Source organism: Erythrolamprus reginae, chromosome Z (genome assembly GCF_031021105.1).
Source record: "Erythrolamprus reginae isolate rEryReg1 chromosome Z, rEryReg1.hap1, whole genome shotgun sequence".
Lineage (NCBI taxonomy): Eukaryota > Metazoa > Chordata > Lepidosauria > Squamata > Dipsadidae > Erythrolamprus > Erythrolamprus reginae.
In genome coordinates, this window is record NC_091963.1 from 73,526,520 (window position 1) to 73,547,185 (window position 20,666).

Here is a 20,666-nt window from a genome sequence, read left to right on the forward strand (position 1 = left end):
ACATATGGAGATCCAGAGGGGAGAATGGGGCAGGAAAGAGTGGAGGAAAACGGAGGAAACCAATGGAGATCCAGAGGGGAGAATGGGGCAGGAAAGAGTGGAGAAAAACGGAGGAAACCCATGGAGATCCAGAGGGGAGAATGGGGCAGGAAAGAGTGGAGAAAAACGGAGGAAACCCATGGAGATCCAGAGGGGAGAATGGGGCAGGAAAGAGTGGAGGAAAATGGAGGAAACCCATGGAGATCCAGAGGGGAGAATGGGGCAGGAAAGAGTGGAGGAAAACGGAGGAAACCCATGGAGATCCAGAGGGGAGAATGGGGCAGGACAGAGTGGAGAAAAACGGAGGAAACCCATGGAGATCCAGAGGGGAGAATGGGGCAGGACAGGGTAGAGAAAAACGGAGGAAACCCATAGAGATCCAGAGGGGGGAATGGGGCAGGAAACAGTGGAGAAAAACGGAGGAAACCCATGGAGATCCAAAGGGGAGAATGGGGCAGCACAGAGTGGAGAAAAACGGAGGAAACCCATGGAGATCCAGAGGGGAGAATGGGGCAGGAAAGAGTGGAGAAAAACGGAAGAAACCCATGGAGATCCAGAGGGGAGAATGGGGCAGGAAAGAGTGGAGAAAAATGGAGGCAACCCATGGAGATCCAGAGGGGAGAATGGGGCAGGAAAGAGTGGAGAAAAACGGAGGAAACCCATGGAGATCCAGAGGGAAGAATGGGGGAGGAAAGAGAGGAGAAAAACGGAGGAAACCCATGGAGATCCAGAGGGGAGAATGGGGCAAGAAAGAGTGGAGAAAAACGGAGGAAACCCATGGAGATCCAGAGGGGAGAATGGGGCATCACAGGGTAGAGAAAAACGGAGGAATCCCATGGAGATCCAGAGGGGAGAATGGGGCAGGACAGAGTGGAGAAAAACGGAGGAAACCCATGGAGATCCAGACGGGAGAATGGGGCAGGACAGGGTAGAGAAAAACGGAGGAAATCCATGGAGATCCAGAGGGGAGAAAGGGGCAGGACAGAGTGGAGAAAAACGGAGGAAACCCATGGAGATCCAGAGGGGAGAATGGGGCAGGAAAGAGTGGAGAAAAACGGAGGAAACCCATGGAGATCCAGAGGGGACAATGGGGCAGGACAGGGTAGAGAAAAATGGAGGAAACCCATGGAGATCCAGAGGGGAGAATGGGGCAGGACAGAGTGGAGAAAAACGGAGGAAACCCATGGAAATCCAGAGGGGAGAATGGGTCAGGAAAGAGTGGAGAAAAAGGGAGGAAACCCATGGAGATCCAGAGGGAAGAATGGGGCAGGAAAAAGTGGAGAAAAATGGAGGAAACCCATGGAGATCCAGAGGGGAGAATGGGGCAAGAAAGAGTGGAGAAAAACGGAGGAAACCCATGGAGATCCAAAGGGGAGAATGGGGCAGGACAGGGTAGAGAAAAACGGAGTAAACCCATGGAGATCCAGAGGGGAGAATGGGGCAGGACAGAGTGGAGAAAAACGGAGGAAACCCATGGAGATCCAGGGGGGAGAATGGGGCAGGAAAGAGTGGAGAAAAACGGAGGAAACCCATGGAGATCCAGGGGGGAGAATGGGGCAGGAAAGAGTGGAGAAAAACAGAGGAAACCCATGGAGATGCAGAGGGAAGAATGGGGCAGGAAAGAGTGGAGAAAAACGGAGGAAACCCATGGAGATCCAGAGGGGAGAATGGGGCAGGAAAGAGTGGAGAAAAACGGAGGAAACCCATGGAGACCCAGAGGGGAGAATGGGCAAGGAAAGAGTGGAGAAAAACGGAGGAAACCCATGGAGATCCAGAGGGGAGAATGGGGCAGGAAAGAGTGGAGAAAAATGGAGGAAACCCATGGAGATCCAGAGGGGAGAATGGGGCAGGAAAGAGTGGAGAAAAACGGAGGAAACCCAGGGAGATCCAGAGGGAAGAATGGGGCAGGAAAGAGAGGTGTAAAACGGAGGAAACCCATGGAGATCCAGAGGGGAGAATGGGGCAGCACAGGGTAGAGAAAAACGGAGGAAACCCATGGAGATCCAGAGGGGAGAATGGGGCAGGACAGAGTGGAGAAAAACGGAGGAAACCCATGGAGATCCAGAGGGGAGAATGGGGCAGCACAGGGTAGAGAAAAATGGAGGAAACCCATGGAGATCCAGAGGGGAGAATGGGGCAAGAAAGAGTGGAGAAAAACGGAGGAAACCCATGGAGATCCAGAGGGGGGAATGGGGCAGCACAGGTTAGAGAAAAACGGAGGAAACCCATGGAGATCCAGAGGGGAGAATGGGGCAAGAAAGAGTGGAGAAAAACGGAGGAAACCCATGGAGATCCAGAGGGGAGAATGGGGCAGCACAGGTTAGAGAAAAACGGAGGAAACCCATGGAGATCCAGAGGGGAGAATAAGGCAGGAAAGAATGGAGAAAAACGGAGGAAACCCATGGAGATCCAGAGGGGAGAATGGGGCAAGAAAGAGTGGAGAAAAACGGAGGAAACCCATGGAGATCCAGAGGGGAGAATGGTGCAGGACAGAGTGGAGAAAAACGGAGGAAACCCATGGAGATCCAGAGGGGAGAATGGGACAGGAAAGAGTGGAGAAAAACGGAGGAAACATATGGAGATCCAGAGGGGAGAATGGGGCAGGAAAGAGTGGAGGAAAACGGAGGAAACCCATGGAGATCCAGAGGGGAGAATGGGGCAGGAAAGAGTGGAGAAAAACGGAGGAAACCCATGGAGATCCAGAGGGGAGAATGGGGCAGGAAAGAGTGGAGAAAAACGGAGGAAACCCATGGAGATCCAGAGGGGAGAATAGGGCAGGAAAGAGTGGAGGAAAATGGAGGAAACCCATGGAGATCCAGAGGGGAGAATGGGGCAGGAAAGAGTGGAGGAAAACGGAGGAAACCCATGGAGATCCAGAGGGGAGAATGGGGCAGGACAGAGTGGAGAAAAACGGAGGAAACCCATGGAGATCCAGAGGGGAGAATGGGGCAGGACAGGGTAGAGAAAAACGGAGGAAACCCATAGAGATCCAGAGGGGGGAATGGGGCAGGAAAGAGTGGAGAAAAACGGAGGAAACCCATGGAGATCCAAAGGGGAGAATGGGGCAGCACAGAGTGGAGAAAAACGGAGGAAACCCATGGAGATCCAGAGGGGAGAATGGGGCAGGAAAGAGTGGAGAAAAACGGAGGAAACCCATGGAGGTTCCAGAGGGGAGAATGGGGCAAGAAGGAGTGGAGAAAAACGGAGGAAACCCATGGAGATCCAGAGGGGAGAATGGGGCAGGACAGAGTGGAGAAAAATGGAGGAAACCCATGGAGATCCAGAGGGGAGAATGGGGCAGGAAAGAGTGGAGAAAAATGGAGGAAACCCATGGAGATCCAGAGGGGAGAATGGGGCAGGACAGGGTGGAGAAAAACGGAGGAAACCTATGGAGATCCAGAGGGGAGAATGGGGCAGGACAGAGTGGAGAAAAATGTAGGAAACCTATGGAGATCCAGAGGGGAGAATGGGGCAGGACAGGGTGGAGAAAAACGGAGGAAACCCATGGAGATCCAGAGGGGAGAATGGGGCAGGACAGGGTGGAGAAAAACAGAGGAAACCAATGGAGATCCAGAGGGGAGAATGGGGCAGGAAAGAGTGGAGAAAAACGGAGAAAACCCATGGAGATCCAGAGGGGAGAATGGGGCAGGACAGAGTGGAGAAAAACGGAGGAAACCCATGGAGACCCAGAGCGGAGAATGGGCAAGGAAAGAGTGGAGAAAAACGGAGGAAACCCATGGAGATCCAGAGGGGAGAATGGGGCAGGAAAGAGTGGAGAAAAATGGAGGAAACCCATGGAGATCCAGAGGGGAGAATGGGGCAGGAAAGAGTGGAGAAAAATGGAGGAAACCCAGGGAGATCCAGAGGGAAGAATGGGGCAGGAAAGAGAGGTGTAAAACGGAGGAAACCCAAGGAGATCCAGAGGGGAGAATGGGGCAAGAAAGAGTGGAGAAAAACGGAGGAAACCCATGGAGATCCAGAGGGGAGAATGGGGCAGCACAGGGTAGAGAAAAATGGAGGAAACCCATGGAGATCCAGAGGGGAGAATGGGGCAGGACAGAGTGGAGAAAAACGGAGGAAACCCATGGAGATCCAGAGGGGAGAATGGGGCAGGACAGGGTAGAGAAAAACGGAGGAAACCCATGGAGATCCAGAGGGGAGAATGGGGCAGGACAGGGTGGAGAAAAACGGAGGAAACCCATGGAGATCCAGAGGGGAGAATGGGGCAGGACAGGGTAGAGAAAAACGGAGGAAACCCATGAAGATCCAGAGGGGAGAATGGGGCAGGACAGAGTGGAGAAAAATGGAGGAAACCCATGGAGATCCAGAGGGGAGAATGGGGCAGGAAAGAGTGGAGAAAAATGGAGGAAACCCATGGAGATCCAGAGGGGAGAATGGGGCAGGAAACAGTGGAGAAAAACGGAGGAAACCCATGGAGATCCAGAGGGAAGAATGGGGCAGGAAAGAGAGGAGAAAAACGGAGGAAACCAATGGAGATCCAGAGGGGAGAATGGGGCAAGAAAGAGTGGAGAAAAACGGAGGAAACCCATGGAGATCCAGAGGGGAGAATGGGGCAGGACAGAGTGGAGAAAAACGGAGGAAACCCATGGAGATCCAGAGGGGAGAATGGGGCAGGAAAGAGTGGAAAAAAAACGGAGGAAACCCATGGAGATCCAGAGGGGAGAATGGGGCAGGAAAGAGTGGAGAAAAACGGAGGAAACCCATGGAGATCCAGAGGGGAGAATGGGGCAGGAAACAGTGGAGAAAAACGGAGGAAACCCATGGAGATCCAGAGGGAAGAATGGGGCAGGAAAGAGAGGAGAAAAACGGAGGAAACCCATGGAGATCCAGAGGGGAGAATGGGGCAAGAAAGAGTGGAGAAAAACGGAGGAAACCCATGGAGATCCAGAGGGGAGAATGGGGCAGCACAGGGTAGAGAAAAACGGAGGAAACCCATGGAGATCCAGAGGGGAGAATGGGGCAGGACAGAGTGGAGAAAAACGGAGGAAACCCATGGAGATCCAGAGGAGAGAATGGGGCAGGAAAGAGTGGAAAAAAACAGAGGAAACCCATGGAGATCCAGAGGGGAGAATGGGGCAGGAAAGAGTGGAGAAAAACGGAGGAAACCCATAGAGATCCAGAGGGGAGAATGGGGCAGGAAAGAGTGGAGAAAAATGGAAGAAACCCATGGAGATCCAGAGGGGAGAATGGGGCAGGAAAGAGTGGAGAAAAACGGAGGAAACCCATGGAGATCCAGAGGGGAGAATGGGGCAGGACAGAGTGGAGAAAAAGGGAGGAAACCCATGGAGATACAGAGGGGAGAATGGGGCAGGAAAGATTGGAGAAAAACGGAGGAAACCCATGGAGATCCAGTGGGGAGAATGGGGCAGGAAAAACGGAGGAAACCCATGGAGATCCAGAGGGGAGAATGGGGCAGCACAGGGTAGAGAAAAACGGAGGAAACCCATGGAGATCCAGAGGGGAGAATGGGCAGGAAAGAGTGGAAAAAAACGGAGGAAACCCATGGAGATCCAGAGGGGAGAATGGGGCAGGAAAGAGTGGAGAAAAACGGAGGAAACCCATAGAGATCCAGAGGGGAGAATGGGGCAGGAAAGAGTGGAGAAAAACGGAAGAAACCCATGGAGATCCAGAGGGGAGAATGGGGCAGGAAAAAGTGGAGAAAAACGGAGGAAACCCATGGAGATCCAGAGGGGAGAATGGGGCAGGACAGAGTGGAGAAAAATGGAGGAAACCCATGAAGATACAGAGGGGAGAATGGGGCAGGAAAGATTGGAGAAAAACGGAGGAAACCCATGGAGATCCAGTGGGGAGAATGGGGCAGGAAAGAGTGGAGAAAAACGGAGGAAACCCATGGAGATCCAGAGGGGAGAATGGGGCAGGAAAGAGTGGAGAAAAAATGAGGAAACCCATGGAGATCCAGAGGGGAGAATGGGGCAGGAAAGAGTGGAGAAAAACGGAGGAAACCCATGGAGATCCCGAGGGGAGAATGGGGCAGGAAAGAGTGGAGAAAAACGGAGGAAACCCATGGAGATCCAGAGGGGAGAATGGGGCAGGAAAGAGTGGAGAAAAACGGAGGAAACCCATGGAGATCCAGAGGGGAGAATGGGGCAGGAAAGAGTGGAGAAAAACGGAGGAAACCCATGGAGATCCAGAGGGGAGAATGGGGCAGGAAAGAGTGGAGAAAAACGGAGGAAACCCATGGAGATCCAGAGGGGAGAATGGGGCAAGAAAGAGTGGAGAAAAATGGAGGAAACCCATGGAGATCCAGAGGGGAGAATGGGGCAAGAAAGAGTGGAGAAAAATGGAGGAAACCCATGGAGATCCAGAGGGGAGAATGGGGCAGGACGGAGTGGAGAAAAACGGAGGAAACCCATGGAGATCCAGAGGGGAGAATGGGGCTGGACAGGGTGGAGAAAAACGGAGGAGACCTATGGAGATCCAGAGGGGAGAATGGGGCAGGACAGAGTGGAGAAAAATGTAGGAAACCTATGGAGATCCAGAGGGGAGAATGGGGCAGGACAGGGTGGAGAAAAACGGAGGAAACCCATGGAGATCCAGAGGGGAGAATGGGGCAGGACAGGGTGGAGAAAAACAGAGGAAACCCATGGAGATCCAGAGGGGAGAATGGGGCAGGAAAGAGTGGAGAAAAATGGAGGAAACCCATGGAGATCCAGAGGGGAGAATGGGGCAGGAAAGAGTGGAGAAAAACGGAGGAAACCCATGGAGACCCAGAGGGGAGAATGGGCAAGGAAAGAGTGGAGAAAAACGGAGGAAACCCATGGAGATCCAGAGGGGAGAATGGGGCAGGAAAGAGTGGAGAAAAACGGAGGAAACCCAGGGAGATCCAGAGGGAAGAATGGGGCAGGAAAGAGAGGTGTAAAACGGAGGAAACCCACGGAGATCCAGAGGGGAGAATGGGGCAAGAAAGAGTGGAGAAAAACGGAGGAAACCCATGGAGATCCAGAGGGGAGAATGGGGCAGCACAGGGTAGAGAAAAACGGAGGAAACCCATGGAGATCCAGAGGGGAGAATGGGGCAGGACAGGGTAGAGAAAAATGGAGGAAACCCATGGAGATCCAGAGGGGAGAATGGGGCAGGACAGGGTGGAGAAAAACGGAGGAAACCCATGGAGATCCAGAGGGGAGAATGGGGCAGGAAAGAGTGGAGAAAAACGGAGGAAACCCATGGAGATCCAGAGGGGAGAATGGGGCAGGACAGGGTAGAGAAAAACGGAGGAAACCCATGAAGATCCAGAGGGGAGAATGGGGCAGGACAGAGTGGAGAAAAACTGAGGAAACCCATGGAGATCCCGAGGGGAGAATGGGGCAGGAAAGAGTGGAGAAAAACGGAGGAAACCCATGGAGATCCAGAGGGGAGAATGGGGCAGGAAAGAGAGGAGAAAAACGGAGGAAACCCATGGAGATCCAGAGGGGAGAATGGGGCAAGAAAGAGTGGAGAAAAATGGAGGAAACCCATGGAGATCCAGAGGGGAGAATGGGGCAGCACAGGGTAGAGAAAAACGGAGGAAACCCATGGAGATCCAGAGGGGAGAATGGGGCAGGACAGGGTGGAGAAAAACAGAGGAAACCCATGGAGATCCAGAGGGGAGAATGGGGCAGGAAAGAGTGGAGAAAAACGGAGGAAACCCATGGAGATCCAGAGGGGAGAATGGGGCAGGAAAGAGTGGAGAAAAACGGAGGAAACCCATGGAGACCCAGAGGGGAGAATGGGCAAGGAAAGAGTGGAGAAAAACGGAGGAAAGCCATGGAGATCCAGAGGGGAGAATGGGGCAAGAAAGAGTGGAGAAAAACGGAGGAAACCCATGGAGATCCAGAGGGGAGAATGGGGCAAGAAAGAGTGGAGAAAAACGGAGGAAACCCATGGAGATCCAGAGGGGAGAATGGGGCAAGAAAGAGTGGAGAAAAATGGAGGAAACCCATGGAGATCCAGAGGGGAGAATGGGGCAGCACAGGGTAGAGAAAAACGGAGGAAACCCATGGAGATCCAGAGGGGAGAATGGGGCAGGACAGGGTGGAGAAAAACAGAGGAAACCCATGGAGATCCAGAGGGGAGAATGGGGCAGGACAGGGTAGAGAAAAACGGAGGAAACCCATGAAGATCCAGAGGGGAGAATGGGGCAGGACAGAGTGGAGAAAAATGGAGGAAACCCATGGAGATCCAGAGGGGAGAATGGGGCAGGAAAGAGTGGAGAAAAACGGAGGAAACCCATGGAGATCCAGAGGGGAGAATGGGGCAGGAAAGAGTGGAGAAAAACGGAGGAAACCCATGGAGATCCAGAGGGAAGAATGGGGCAGGAAAGAGAGGAGAAAAACGGAGGAAACCCATGGAGATCCAGAGGGGAGAATGGGGCAAGAAAGAGTGGAGAAAAATGGAGGAAACCCATGGAGATCCAGAGGGGAGAATGGGGCAGCACAGGGTAGAGAAAAACGGAGGAAACCCATGGAGATCCAGAGGGGAGAATGGGGCAGGACAGAGTGGAGAAAAACGGAGGAAACCCATGGAGATCCAGAGGGGAGAATGGGGCAGGAAAGAGTGGAAAAAAACGGAGGAAACCCATGGAGATCCCGAGGGGAGAATGGGGCAGTAAAGAGTGGAGAAAAACGGAGGAAACCCATGGAGATACAGAGGGGAGAATGGGGCAGGACAGAGTGGAGAAAAAGGGAGGAAACCCATGGAGATACAGAGGGGAGAATGGGGCAGGAAAGATTGGAGAAAAACGGAGGAAACCCATGGAGATCCAGTGGGGAGAATGGGGCAGGAAAGAGTGGAGAAAAACGGAGGAAACCCATGGAGATACAGAGGGGAGAATGGGGCAGCACAGGGTAGAGAAAAATGGAGGAAACCCATGGAGATCCAGAGGGGAGAATGGGGCAGGAAAGAGTGGAAAAAAACGGAGGAAACCCATGGAGATCCAGAGGGGAGAATTGGGCAGGAAAGAGTGGAGAAAAACGGAAGAAACCCATGGAGATCCAGAGGGGAGAATGGGGCAGGAAAGAGTGGAGAAAAACGGAGGAAACCCATGGAGATCCAGAGGGGAGAATGGGGCAGGAAAGAGTGGAGAAAAACTGAGGAAACCCATGGAGATCCAGAGGGGAGAATGGGGCAGGAAAGAGTGGAGAAAAACGGAGGAAACCCATGGAGATCCAGAGGGGAGAATGGGGCAGGAAAGAGTGGAGAAAAACGGAGGAAACCCATGGAGATCCAGACTGGAGAATGGGGCAGGAAAGAGTGGAGAAAAACGGAGGAAACCCATGGAGATACAGAGGGGAGAATGGGGCAGGAAAGAGTGGAGAAAAATGGAGGAAACCCATGGAGATACAGAGGGGAGAATGGGGCAGGAAAGAGTGGAGAAAAACGGAGGAAACCCATGGAGATCCAGAGGGGAGAATGGGGCAAGAAAGAGTGGAGAAAAACGGAGGAAACCCATGGAGATCCAAAGGGGAGAATGGGGCAAGAAAGAGTGGAGAAAAATGGAGGAAACCCATGGAGATCCAGAGGGGAGAATGGGGCAGGAAAGAGTGGAGAAAAACGGAGGAAACCCATGGAGATCCAGAGGGGAGAATGGGGCAGGAAAGAGTGGAGGAAAACGGAGGAAACCCATGGAGATCCAGAGGGGAGAATGGGGCAGGACAGGGTAGAGAAAAATGGAGGAAACCCATAGAGATCCAGAGGGGAGAATGGGGCAGGAAAGAGTGGAGAAAAACGGAGGAAACCCATGGAGATCCAGAGGGGAGAATGGGGCAGGAAAGAGTGGAGGAAAACGGAGGAAACCCATGGAGATCCAGAGGGGAGAATGGGGCAGGACAGGGTAGAGAAAAACAGAGGAAACCCATGGAGATCCAGAGCGGAGAATGGGGCAGGACAGGGTGGAGAAAAACGGAGGAAACCCATGGAGATCCAGAGGGGAGAATGGGGCAGGAAAGAGTGGAGGAAAACGGAGGAAACCCATGGAGATCCAGAGGGGAGAATGGGGCAGGACAGGGTAGAGAAAAACAGAGGAAACCCATGGAGATCCAGAGGGGAGAATGGGGCAGGACAGGGTGGAGAAAAACGGAGGAAACCCATGGAGATCCAGAGGGGAGAATGGGGCATGACAGGGTGGAGAAAAACGGAGGAAACCCATGGAGATCCAGAGGGGAGAATGGGGCTGGAAAGAGTGGAGAAAAATGGAGGAAACCCATGGAGATCCAGAGGGGAGAATGGGGCAGGACAGAGTGGAGAAAAACGGAGGAAACCCATGGAGATCCAGAGGGGAGAATGGGGCAGGACAGAGTGGGGAAAAATGGAGGAAACCCATGGAGATCCGGAGGGGAGAATGGGGCAGGACAGAGTGGAGAAAAATGGAGGAAACCCATGGAGATCCAGAGGGGAGAATGGGCAGGACAGGGTGGGGAAAAATGGGAGGAACTCAAGTCTGGAGGTGGGGCATCCCAGCGGCAGGTTCGTAAGGTGAAAAAAGTTCGTAAGAAGAAGCAAAAAAATTCCGAACCCTCGGTTCGTATCTTGAAAAGTTCGTATGACGAGGGGTTCGTATCCTGAGGTCGCACTGTACTTCATGACAAACTTCTTCTAAAACTAAAATCCTATGTCATCTCTGGACCTCTGTATGATTGGGTTTCAGTGTTCCTGTTCAACAGACAACAAGTGGTCAAAATAGGTAATGCCATATCTAATCCTGCTCCAGTTAACAGTGGCGTCCCATAAGGCAGTGTTTTTCAACCAGTGTGCTGCGGCACACTAGTGTGCCGTGAGACATGGTCAGGTGTGTCGCGAAGCTCAGAGAGAGAAAGAAAACGAGAGAGGGAGAGAGAGAGAAAGAAAGAGAGAGAGAAAGAAAGAAAGAGCAAAAGGGAGAGAAAGAAAACAAGAGAGAGAGAAAGAAAGAGAAAGAGGGATAGAACGAAAGCAAGCAAGAGAGAGAGAGAAAGAAAACAAGAGAGAGAGAAAGAAAGAAAGAAAGAAAGAAAGAGAGGGAGAGAAAGCAAGCAAGCAAGAGAGAGAGAGAAAAAACAAGAGAGAAAGAAAGCAAGAGAGAGAGAAAGAAAGCAAGAGAGACAAAAAGAAAGAGAACGGGAGAGAAAGAAAGAAAGCAAGAGAGAGAGAAAGAGAACAAGAGAGAAAGAAAGCAAAAGAGAGAGCAAGAGAAAGAAAGAAAGAAAGAGAGAGAGAGAGACAGACAGAGTGAGAAAGAGAGGGAGGGAAGGTGGGAGAGAGAAAGACATAGAGGGAGGGAGGGAGGGAGAAAGAGAGCAAAAAAGAGGAAAGAAGAAAGAGGGATGGAGAGAGAGAGTAAAAAAAGAGGAAGGGAGAGAAAGAGGGAGGGAGAGAGAAATAGAGCGAAAGGAAGGAAGAGAGAGAGAATTTTTTTGTTCAAACTTTTTTTAGCCCCCCCCCCCCAATGTGCCCCATGGTTTTGTAAATATAAAAAATGTGCCGCGGCTCAAAAAGGGTTGAAAATCACTGCCATAAGGCCGTGTTTTAGGACCTACTCTCTTTATACTTTACATAAATTATCTCTGTGACAATATCACAAGCAATTGTGTTCTCTTTGCTGATGATGTTAAACTATTTAATACCTCTGACAATACTTCTACCCTTCAAAAGGACCTCGACCATGTAGCTGAATGGTCTAACAACTGGCAACTTCAAATCTCTACCAACAAATGCTCCGTCCTACACATTGGTAAAAAGAATCTGAATGCTAAATACATACTTGGTAAAACTGAACTCACAGCTGATCTCACTTAGTCAAAGATCTTGGAATACTCATTTCCAATGACCTAAGTACTAGAGCTCACTGTAACAGCATTGCCAAAAAAGCATTAAGAATTGTAAACCTAATCTTACGTATCTTCTTCTCTAGAAACACTTATTTATTAACCAGAGCATACAAAACATTTGTCAGACCTATTCTGTTTTGGGGGAGAGGGTATACATTTTTTCTTTATTTTTCTTTTAACATACAATAAAACAACATATAAAACAACAATAAAAACACAGAACCAATGCTTAAAATAATAATAACATTTCTTAGATATGTTAAACATTCAGAGAGAGAAAAAAGCACTAATAATACTTTCAATATGTACTTTTATCCTCTTCTTTGCTAAGTTAATTAAAATTAACCACACATGAGATATATTTCATCTACAAATAACAATATTATAAAATCTAGTCCCTTATATTCCCCTTTTCTATTTAAAATAAAACATAAACATCTTAACATCTTAACTCAATATCTAATTTAATCCTTTCATCTCTGTGTTAACTCCTTATCCAATGATGCCGCCATTCCTTATTTCGTCACCTGGGTCTTTAATAGATAAAAATTAAATCATCATGTATTTATTCAAAAGTAAGTAAAAGAAAATACTTCTCAATTATTTTTAGTTTCCAACCATTCATAGAACTTTCCCCAAATCTTAGAGTAATCACACTCCTCTTTATCTTTAAGTTTTAAAGTAAGCCTATTCATTTCAGCACAATCTAAAATCTTACGTGATATTTCTCTTTTGTCTGCAATTTTATTCAGCTTCCAATTTTGTGCATATGCTATTCTAGCTGCTGTTAAAATATGTATAATCAAATATGTTTCTTCTTTATTAAAATTTTCTGGTAAAATATCTAATAAGAATATTTCTGGTTTAAATTCAATAGTCCTTTTCAAAATCTTCTGTATCCATTGCTGAATCTCTTTCCAAAATTTCTTAACTTCTGTGAATGTCCACCACATATGATAAAAAGAGCCTGGTAACTGATTACATTTCCAACATTTCATTGATCTATTCTTAAAAAATTTTGCTAATCTTTCTGGTGTCATATATCAACATTTTTGCTAATCTTTCTGGTGTCATATATCATCTATAAAACATCTTATATGTATTCTCCTTATATGCTGTTGACATTGACATTTTATAATTTCTTTTCCAAATTTGTTGCCACTTATCTCTGTCTATTGAATATCCTATATTCTTCATCCACTTTATCATTGTACAGCCATCTAATCTTAAAATCAATAAAACAGAAACCAGCTGAAAACTCCTCATCTTACACCAAAAGAAAAATATATACAACAAAAATACTGACCAAAATTAAAACACATGCTCTGTCTGAGTTTAATCCAACCGATATTCATCGGCAACCTACTAACAACGTAACTCACAAGTATCTTTAATACACAAACTTAACAAATATAACCAAAACTAAGTTGTCCAAATACATACGCCTACTACTTTGCAGGTATTATCCCCCCTCCCTTACCCCATCCAAAACTTCTACTATCTCACCTATCTCTTAATATATATATCAAACAACTACTTTATCCTTAAATTAACACATTTAATAGATATAAGATTATGTAATTACAAAGATTGAATACAATATAAATATCTATAGATAAATGCTTGAAATGAATCTATGACAATCTATATATGTTATTCTGTAAAAAGATCGCTTGTTTTGCACCCCTCTTATTCTTTTTGTATTCCCATTCCCCTTCCCCATTCTTAATAAACTAATAAAGTATATTTTTTAAAAATTCTAAATCAATAGATTAAAAATAACCATGAACATTTTTATCATATGCTCATCTGAGCCAAACAAAATTTCATCTAGTTTAGGTTTTTCAAAATTTATACCTTCTTTTTCATTATCTTTGTTATATCTTGCCTTGTTTATCTAATTCTATCATTGTTTTCAACCTTTTTGACTGTCCTATTAAATCTTTATATCTTGAAATCTTATTCCACTGTACTCTGCAGGGGTGTATCTGAGCTTCCAAAAGTCCAGTCCAATAAAGTACTCTAGAATAATGTTTGTTTTTAATGTTTTTAATTTTTTTAATTTGCAGCTTATATTGTTCATCTCGAATTTTGAGGCCCAAAATATCTTTGTCTGCTCTTATAGCTCTAATCAGTACTTCTAACATCAAAATAAATAACAGTGGTGATAATGGGCAGCCTTGTCTTGTACCTTTAGTGATTTTTACTTTATTGGTCATCTCTCCAATCAAAATTATTCTCACCGACTATTTATTATAAATCGCTTCTATAACATGTAAGAACCTCACTCCAAAATTCATATATTGTAATTGACTATTTAGAAATTGCCAGTTTAAATTGTCAAAAGCCTTTTATGCATCCAGAAACATCAGTGCCATCTGTTTTTCAGGGTTCTGTTCAAAATATTCTAAAGTATTTAAAATTATACGCATATTGTCCTTAATTTGTCTTTTAGATAAAAATCTATTCTGATCTGAATGTATAAATTCATTTAAGTATCTTTTAAGTCTATTTGCAATGATTGATGCAAAAATCTTATAGTCAACATTTAACAAAGATATTGGCCTGTAGTTCTTTATGTTTTGTGTATCAGACCCTTCTTCAGAGATATATACATTTCTGTCCAAGTAGCTTGCATAAATATTTCATTTATCAAATCCAAAAAGATAGGTCCAAATACCTCTTCAAATACCTTATAAACCTCGGCTGGTAGTCAAGCAGGTCCTGGGACTTTACCGTTCTTTTATTTCTTAATAGCTTCTGACAGTTTCATCATTGTTATCTTAGCGTCCAATATCTCCCTAATAGTTTCTGAAGTTTTAGGTAGATTTGCCTTCTAAGTATTGACAAATTTTTTCACCTTGTTTATATAATTTTTGGTAGAATTCCCATATTATTTCCTTTTTTTCATCTTCTTTAAATTTTAATTCTCCTCCTTCATCCTCTAAATATTTTATCCATTTTTTTCTCTATCTTTCCTTACATTATAAGCCAACCATCTCCCTGGTTTATTCACCTGTTCAAAAAAAGTTTGCTTTGTTTTTTAAATGTTTTTAGCTATTTCCTCATTTTCCATCAAATTTAATTTGTGCTTCATCAAGTCCAAAGTTTCCAGAATTTCTATATTTTGTGGATCTAATTGTAGAGACTGTTCCAGTTCTCTGTGTGTCCTTTCGAGATCATTTTTATATCTAAAAATTTGTCTATTTTGGTTGCTTGTATAAGTCGAAACTAAAACTCTAAAATAGGCTTTAGCCCTGTCCCAAAGAATTTGTAAGGTAGTGTCTCCTGTTTTATTCTCTTAAAAGAAAAATGCCATCTCTTTCTTTATAAATAATTGAAAGTCTTTTTCTGGTAAAATTTCTCTCTTTAAAATCGATCTTGGTCTTTTTCTTTTACCTTTCCATTGTATAGTGATAGGCTTATGATCCGCCCACACATTCGTATCAATATCCACTTTTTCTATCTGTTTTGTTAATTCTAACGTAGTCCATATCATATCAATTCTATACCAAGATCTGTGTCTAGCCGAAAAAAAGGTATATTATTGTTCTCTCTTATGTCTATCTCTCCAGAGATCAGTCAGGTTCCATTCCTCTACCATATTAAAAAATGTTTTAGGAAGTATCCTTCTTTTTGTTTTATTTTGTTTGTTAGTCTTATAGTCCAATCCAATATTTGATATTGCATTAAAATCTCCTAATGTACAAATATTTTCATACTTTAATTCATTAATCTTTTTATGTAATCTTGTGTAGAATATTTCTTGGTTATCATTTGGTGCGTAAATCGCAACCAATAATATATTTTGATTGTTCATCTTTATTTCAATCATTAGAATTATTCATTCTTGATCAGAATATATGTCTTTAGATTCTATATTCTTCTTAACATACATTGCCACTCCTCTTTTACTCTGATCAATTAATGAAACATACAATTCTCCTAGATATTTATTTTCCAAAAACGTTTTATGTTGGTTTTTAATATGTACTTCTTATAAGCAAATTATGTCCATGTTTAGTTTTTTAAGTTTTTTAAGTCTAGATCTATTCTAGAATATAGCTCACCTGTATGGAATCCACACCGCCTATCAGACATTAATACAATTGAAGGAGTCCAGAAATACTTCACAAGAAGAGTCCTTCACTCCTCCTCACGTAACAAATTACCCTACTCCTCCAGACTTCAAATACTACATCTAGAAAATTTACAACTACGTTGTCTCTGAACTGATTTAACTGTTGTTCATAAAATCATACATCATAATGTACTTCCTGTCAGTGACTACTTCACTTTTAACAACAACAACACAAGAACACATAATAGATACAAACTGAATATAAATTGCTACAAACTTGACTGCAGAAAATATGATTTCAGCAATAGTGGTCACCACCTGGAATTCATTACCTGAACCTTACATTATCTACAATCGACCTCTCCCCTTTTCTAAGAGGTCTGTAAGGGGCGTGCATAAGTGCACTTTTGTGACTAATGTCCCTGTCCTACTGTCTTATTATCCTTTCTATTACTATGTTCTACTTATGTTATGCTATATTAATATGTACTATAATACTATACTTGTTTGACAAATAAATAAAATAAAGTTTGATCAACAGACAAACCTTTCCAACGCCTCCATCCTGGGGAGCTCCTCCAACGATGTCCATGGTCATCAGTTGAGAGAAGTGACCTGCTGCCACTGCATATCCTGAGTGAGGCATTTTCAGAGTCGACAAGCAGAGAGAAAAAATGACCAAAATATCAGCGAAAGAAAACAAAAGAAATGGGGCAAGGCTTAAGTCATCTATCTGGATAAAGCATTTTCCCTTTCTCTCAGTGGACTCAAGCAAAACACCTTCAAATTTTATAAGAGCCTCACTTTTCTGGAGCAGGAAATTCATTGTTCCAAATTTGATATAACAAGCAAGTTTTACCTAACAATAAGGTAGTAAAGATGTAAGCAGGAGACACATAAGAACAATAATTTAAGTCAGAAAAGGTATCAGAGCAGTTGATATTTATCACTGAACAAGTTAAAAGCTAAGCAATAAAAGAAGAGTACTAGAACTGAAAAGCAAGTAGCAGATGTAGCAAAATACAATAATCCATGCTCCTCAAATGAAAATAGATTATGAGAGATTAAAGCCAGTTTTAAAAAAATATTCACATAAATCCAAGTGGAACAGCATAACTCAAAACAAAATATAGAGAGTTAGAAACTTGGTTGACTTTACTGAGTCATTAAACAAGTTAATGGAGGTCAATGCTGTAACCTGATTCACAAAACAAAAGCTACATGGAAATCCATGTAGCTACAACTTAAATTGTAATGAAGATACAGAATTTTAATCACATTGTACTTTCTGTGAAAGTAATGATCCTCCTAATTCATAATGCTGTCTATGGAAAGAAACTGTTTTCTGCAACTTTCCCCAAATGAAATAGAAATTTATGCATCACCATATCAAAAATTGCAACTACTTGTAATAGTGACATGTTAAAATGTCTACATATTTGTCAGTGAAAATATATAAAATATAAAATATAATAGTATGTCGAAAAAGGGAATGAACCCTACAAGTCAATTTGGATTTAAACAAAATTAAACAAAATGTAGCTGAAAGAGACAAAAGATTTATTTGAAAAGCCAATAATATGATTTTATTTGCTTCTCTACAATGACACATTAACACTATTTAATATTCAACTTCTTTTCCTTGTAAAATTATTATCCTTGAAAGGTCCCTTGCTCCCTTTATATTGTGAATTACAGGCCTTTTTTACCTACATAACCCCTATATCTTTTTCTAATCAAAGAAACAAGCAAGCAATAGTTAAGTGAAAAAAGGAGGTCCACCATCTTTTCTTAAAAGCAGAGATGAGGACTTAATACACAAATAGTTAAGGAAAGCAGAGAGTCACTACAATCAGCACAGCTGAGAACTGGGGAGACGTCATTAGAGGAATTAATCTTTCTCCAGTGATACTAACTGCATTTTTAAATACATGTTTCTAAGCCTTACTAATAAATAATGCTTACATTCCTCTATTACCCTAACATATTTTCATGGAACATTAAATCACTGAAAAGGGACCTATATAAGTCAGGATCATTTATTCATTTTTCAAACTTGTAATAATGATTTTAACAAAGGACACAGGTTAAGACCAAGATCACATATATATAAGTGACTTATCATCAATCTTAGCTTCCCTTTGGCATTTGCAGTTGCCTAAGGGTACTAAGATGTTCTTACAGAGGCTGTTAAAGAACTACAAATCCTTCAATCCAGAAGTTACTAGATTTTGTTTAATGTGCACATGCAACATTATAGTAAGAACATAAGAACGTAAGAAGAGCCATGCTGAATCAGGCCAAAGCCCATCAAGTCCAGCATTCTGTGTCACACAGTGGCCCACCAATTGTCCATGGGGATCTTGAGCAGAAAGAAAAGGCAAGACCCTTTCTTTCCCTTGACCCCCAACAAGTGGTACTCAAAGGTAATCCTGCCTGCCTCAACCAACATAGAGGCAGCACTTGGACATCCGTTTTAATAACATCTATATGCTTGGCATCCATGAATCTGTCTAATCCTGCCTTGAAGCTATCAAAGCTGACAGCTGTCACAACCTCTTCTGGAAGTGAATTCCATTAACCAATGACCCTCTGGGTGAAGAAATATTTCCCTTGATTTGTCCTCACTTTCTTACCTATGACCTTTAGGGAATGCCCCCTTGTCCTAATATTGTGTGATAGAGAAAATAATTTTTCTCTATCCACCTTTTCTATCCCATGCATGATTTATACACTTCGATAAAGTCACCCCTTAAACACCATCTTTCAAGACTGAAGAGACCAAGACGTTGTAACCTGGTATATAAGGAAGGTGCTCCATTTCCTTTATCATTATTGTTGCCCTTTTTTGCATCTTTTCCAGTTCCATTATATCCTTCTTGAGGTGCGGTGTCCAGAACTGTACACAGTACTCCATGTGTGGTCTCACCATCAATTTGTACAGCGGCAATACAATACTTGCTGACCTATTTTCGATTCCCTTCCTAATCATGCCAAACATCGAATTTGCTTTTTTTACTGCTGCTGTGCACTGGGTTGACATCTTCATTGAGCTGTCCACCAAAACCCCAAGATCCCTTTCTTGGGTTTTCTCGGAAAGTTTTGTTCCCATCAGTTGGGAGGTATAATTGGGTTTTTTTGCCCCAATGTGCATAACTTTGTACTTGTTCAGGTTAAAATGCATTTGCCACTTTGTTGCCCACTCACTCAATTTTGAGAGATCCTTCTGGAGCTCCCAACAATCAGTTTCACTTTTCACTATCCGGAACAATTTAGTGTTGTCAGCAAACTTTGCTACCTCACTATTTATTTCTACATCCAGATCATTAATGAATAAATTAAAAAGTAAAGGTCCCAAAACTGAACCTTGGGGTACACCACTTCTCACTTCTTTCCAACCAGAGAATTGTCCATTTATGCCACTCTTTGCTTCCTACAATTTAGCCAGTTACCAATCCAGGACAAGACCTGTCCTCTAACTCCATGGCAGGAGAGCTTTTTTAGGAGCCTTTGGTGAGGGACTTTGTCAAAAGCCTTTTGAAAGTCAAGATATACAATATCAACTGGGTCCCCTTTATCTGTGTGTTTATTTACACCATCAAAGAATTCTAACAAGTTAGTAAGACATGATTTGCCTTTGCAAAAACCATGTTGATTTTCTTTCAACAATGCCTGTTTTCTATGTCCCCAGTAATTTTACCTTTAATAATGATTTCCATCACTTTACCAGGAACTGAGGTAAAACTGACTGGTCTATAGTTTCCAGGCTCACCTCTAGATTCTTTCTTGAAGATCGGGGTTACATTTGCCTCCCTCCAATCCTCAGGTACAGTGCCTAATCTTAGAGAAAGATTGTATATTTTAGCTAGAAGTTCAGCAATTTCAAACTTGAGTTCCTTGAGAACTCTAGGATGGATGCCATCTGGACCCGGCGATTTGTTGACATTTAGTTTAGAGAGGCATGCAAGAACATCTTCCTTGTTTATCTCTATCTGGTTTAATTCTACTAATTCCCTTCCTGGGAAAACTAATTCACTGGCAGGCAAATGCTCTCCATCCTCCTCAGTGAAAACAGAGGCAAAGAAGTCATTTAGTCTCTCAGCAATCTCCTTGTCTTCTCTGATAATCCCCTTCTGACCATTGTCATCGAGTGGCCAACTCTTTTTCTGGTTGGGTTCCTGCTTCTGATGTACAGTGGTCCCTCATGATACGAACCCCCCATGATACGAACTTTTCGAGATACGAACCCGGGGTTCAGAAATTTTTTGCCTCTTCTTACAAACTTTTTTCGCCTTATGAACCCGCTGCCGCCAATAGCAAAAATCCGCCCGGCTGTCACCTTCTGAAACAGCCGGGCGCTTCTCAGCCTTCTACCAAACCTGAATGCTGGCAGAGGAAGAAAAAAAAGCAGACGACCCCCTCAGTCAGGCTGCTTCCCGTGGCTGCAATGAGGAAGGGCACCCCTCGGCTTCTTTCTGCAACAGCAGGAGGAGGCGGAGGCAGGCACGGAGGACTCCAGCTTCACAAAGCTAGAGTTGGTCCTGAATCCTTGTGTGCGCCAGCCGGGCTACTGTTCCTCCCCCACGGAGCTTCCAATGCCTGGCCGGAGAAGGCTCGTTTCTCTTGCTCACTCACTCGCTCTCCAGCCCGCTACAAGGACACCATGGGAGAAAGTATTGACATTGGGCTTTTTTCTCTGGGGGATAGAAGAGACATATCCCTTC

The 20,666-nt window shown here is 44.4% G+C and overlaps 1 protein-coding gene across 1 annotated transcript in view; it reads right to left on the minus strand.

The window, feature by feature from the left end:
* ITGA9 (integrin subunit alpha 9) overlaps nucleotides 1-20,666 on the minus strand; it is a 953,395-nt gene that overhangs the window by 752,814 nt on the left and 179,915 nt on the right. The window contains exon 7 of the mRNA XM_070726333.1: nucleotides 16,490-16,575. Coding sequence (XP_070582434.1) covers nucleotides 16,490-16,575 — 86 coding nt within the window. The remainder of the gene's footprint in view (nucleotides 1-16,489; nucleotides 16,576-20,666) is intronic.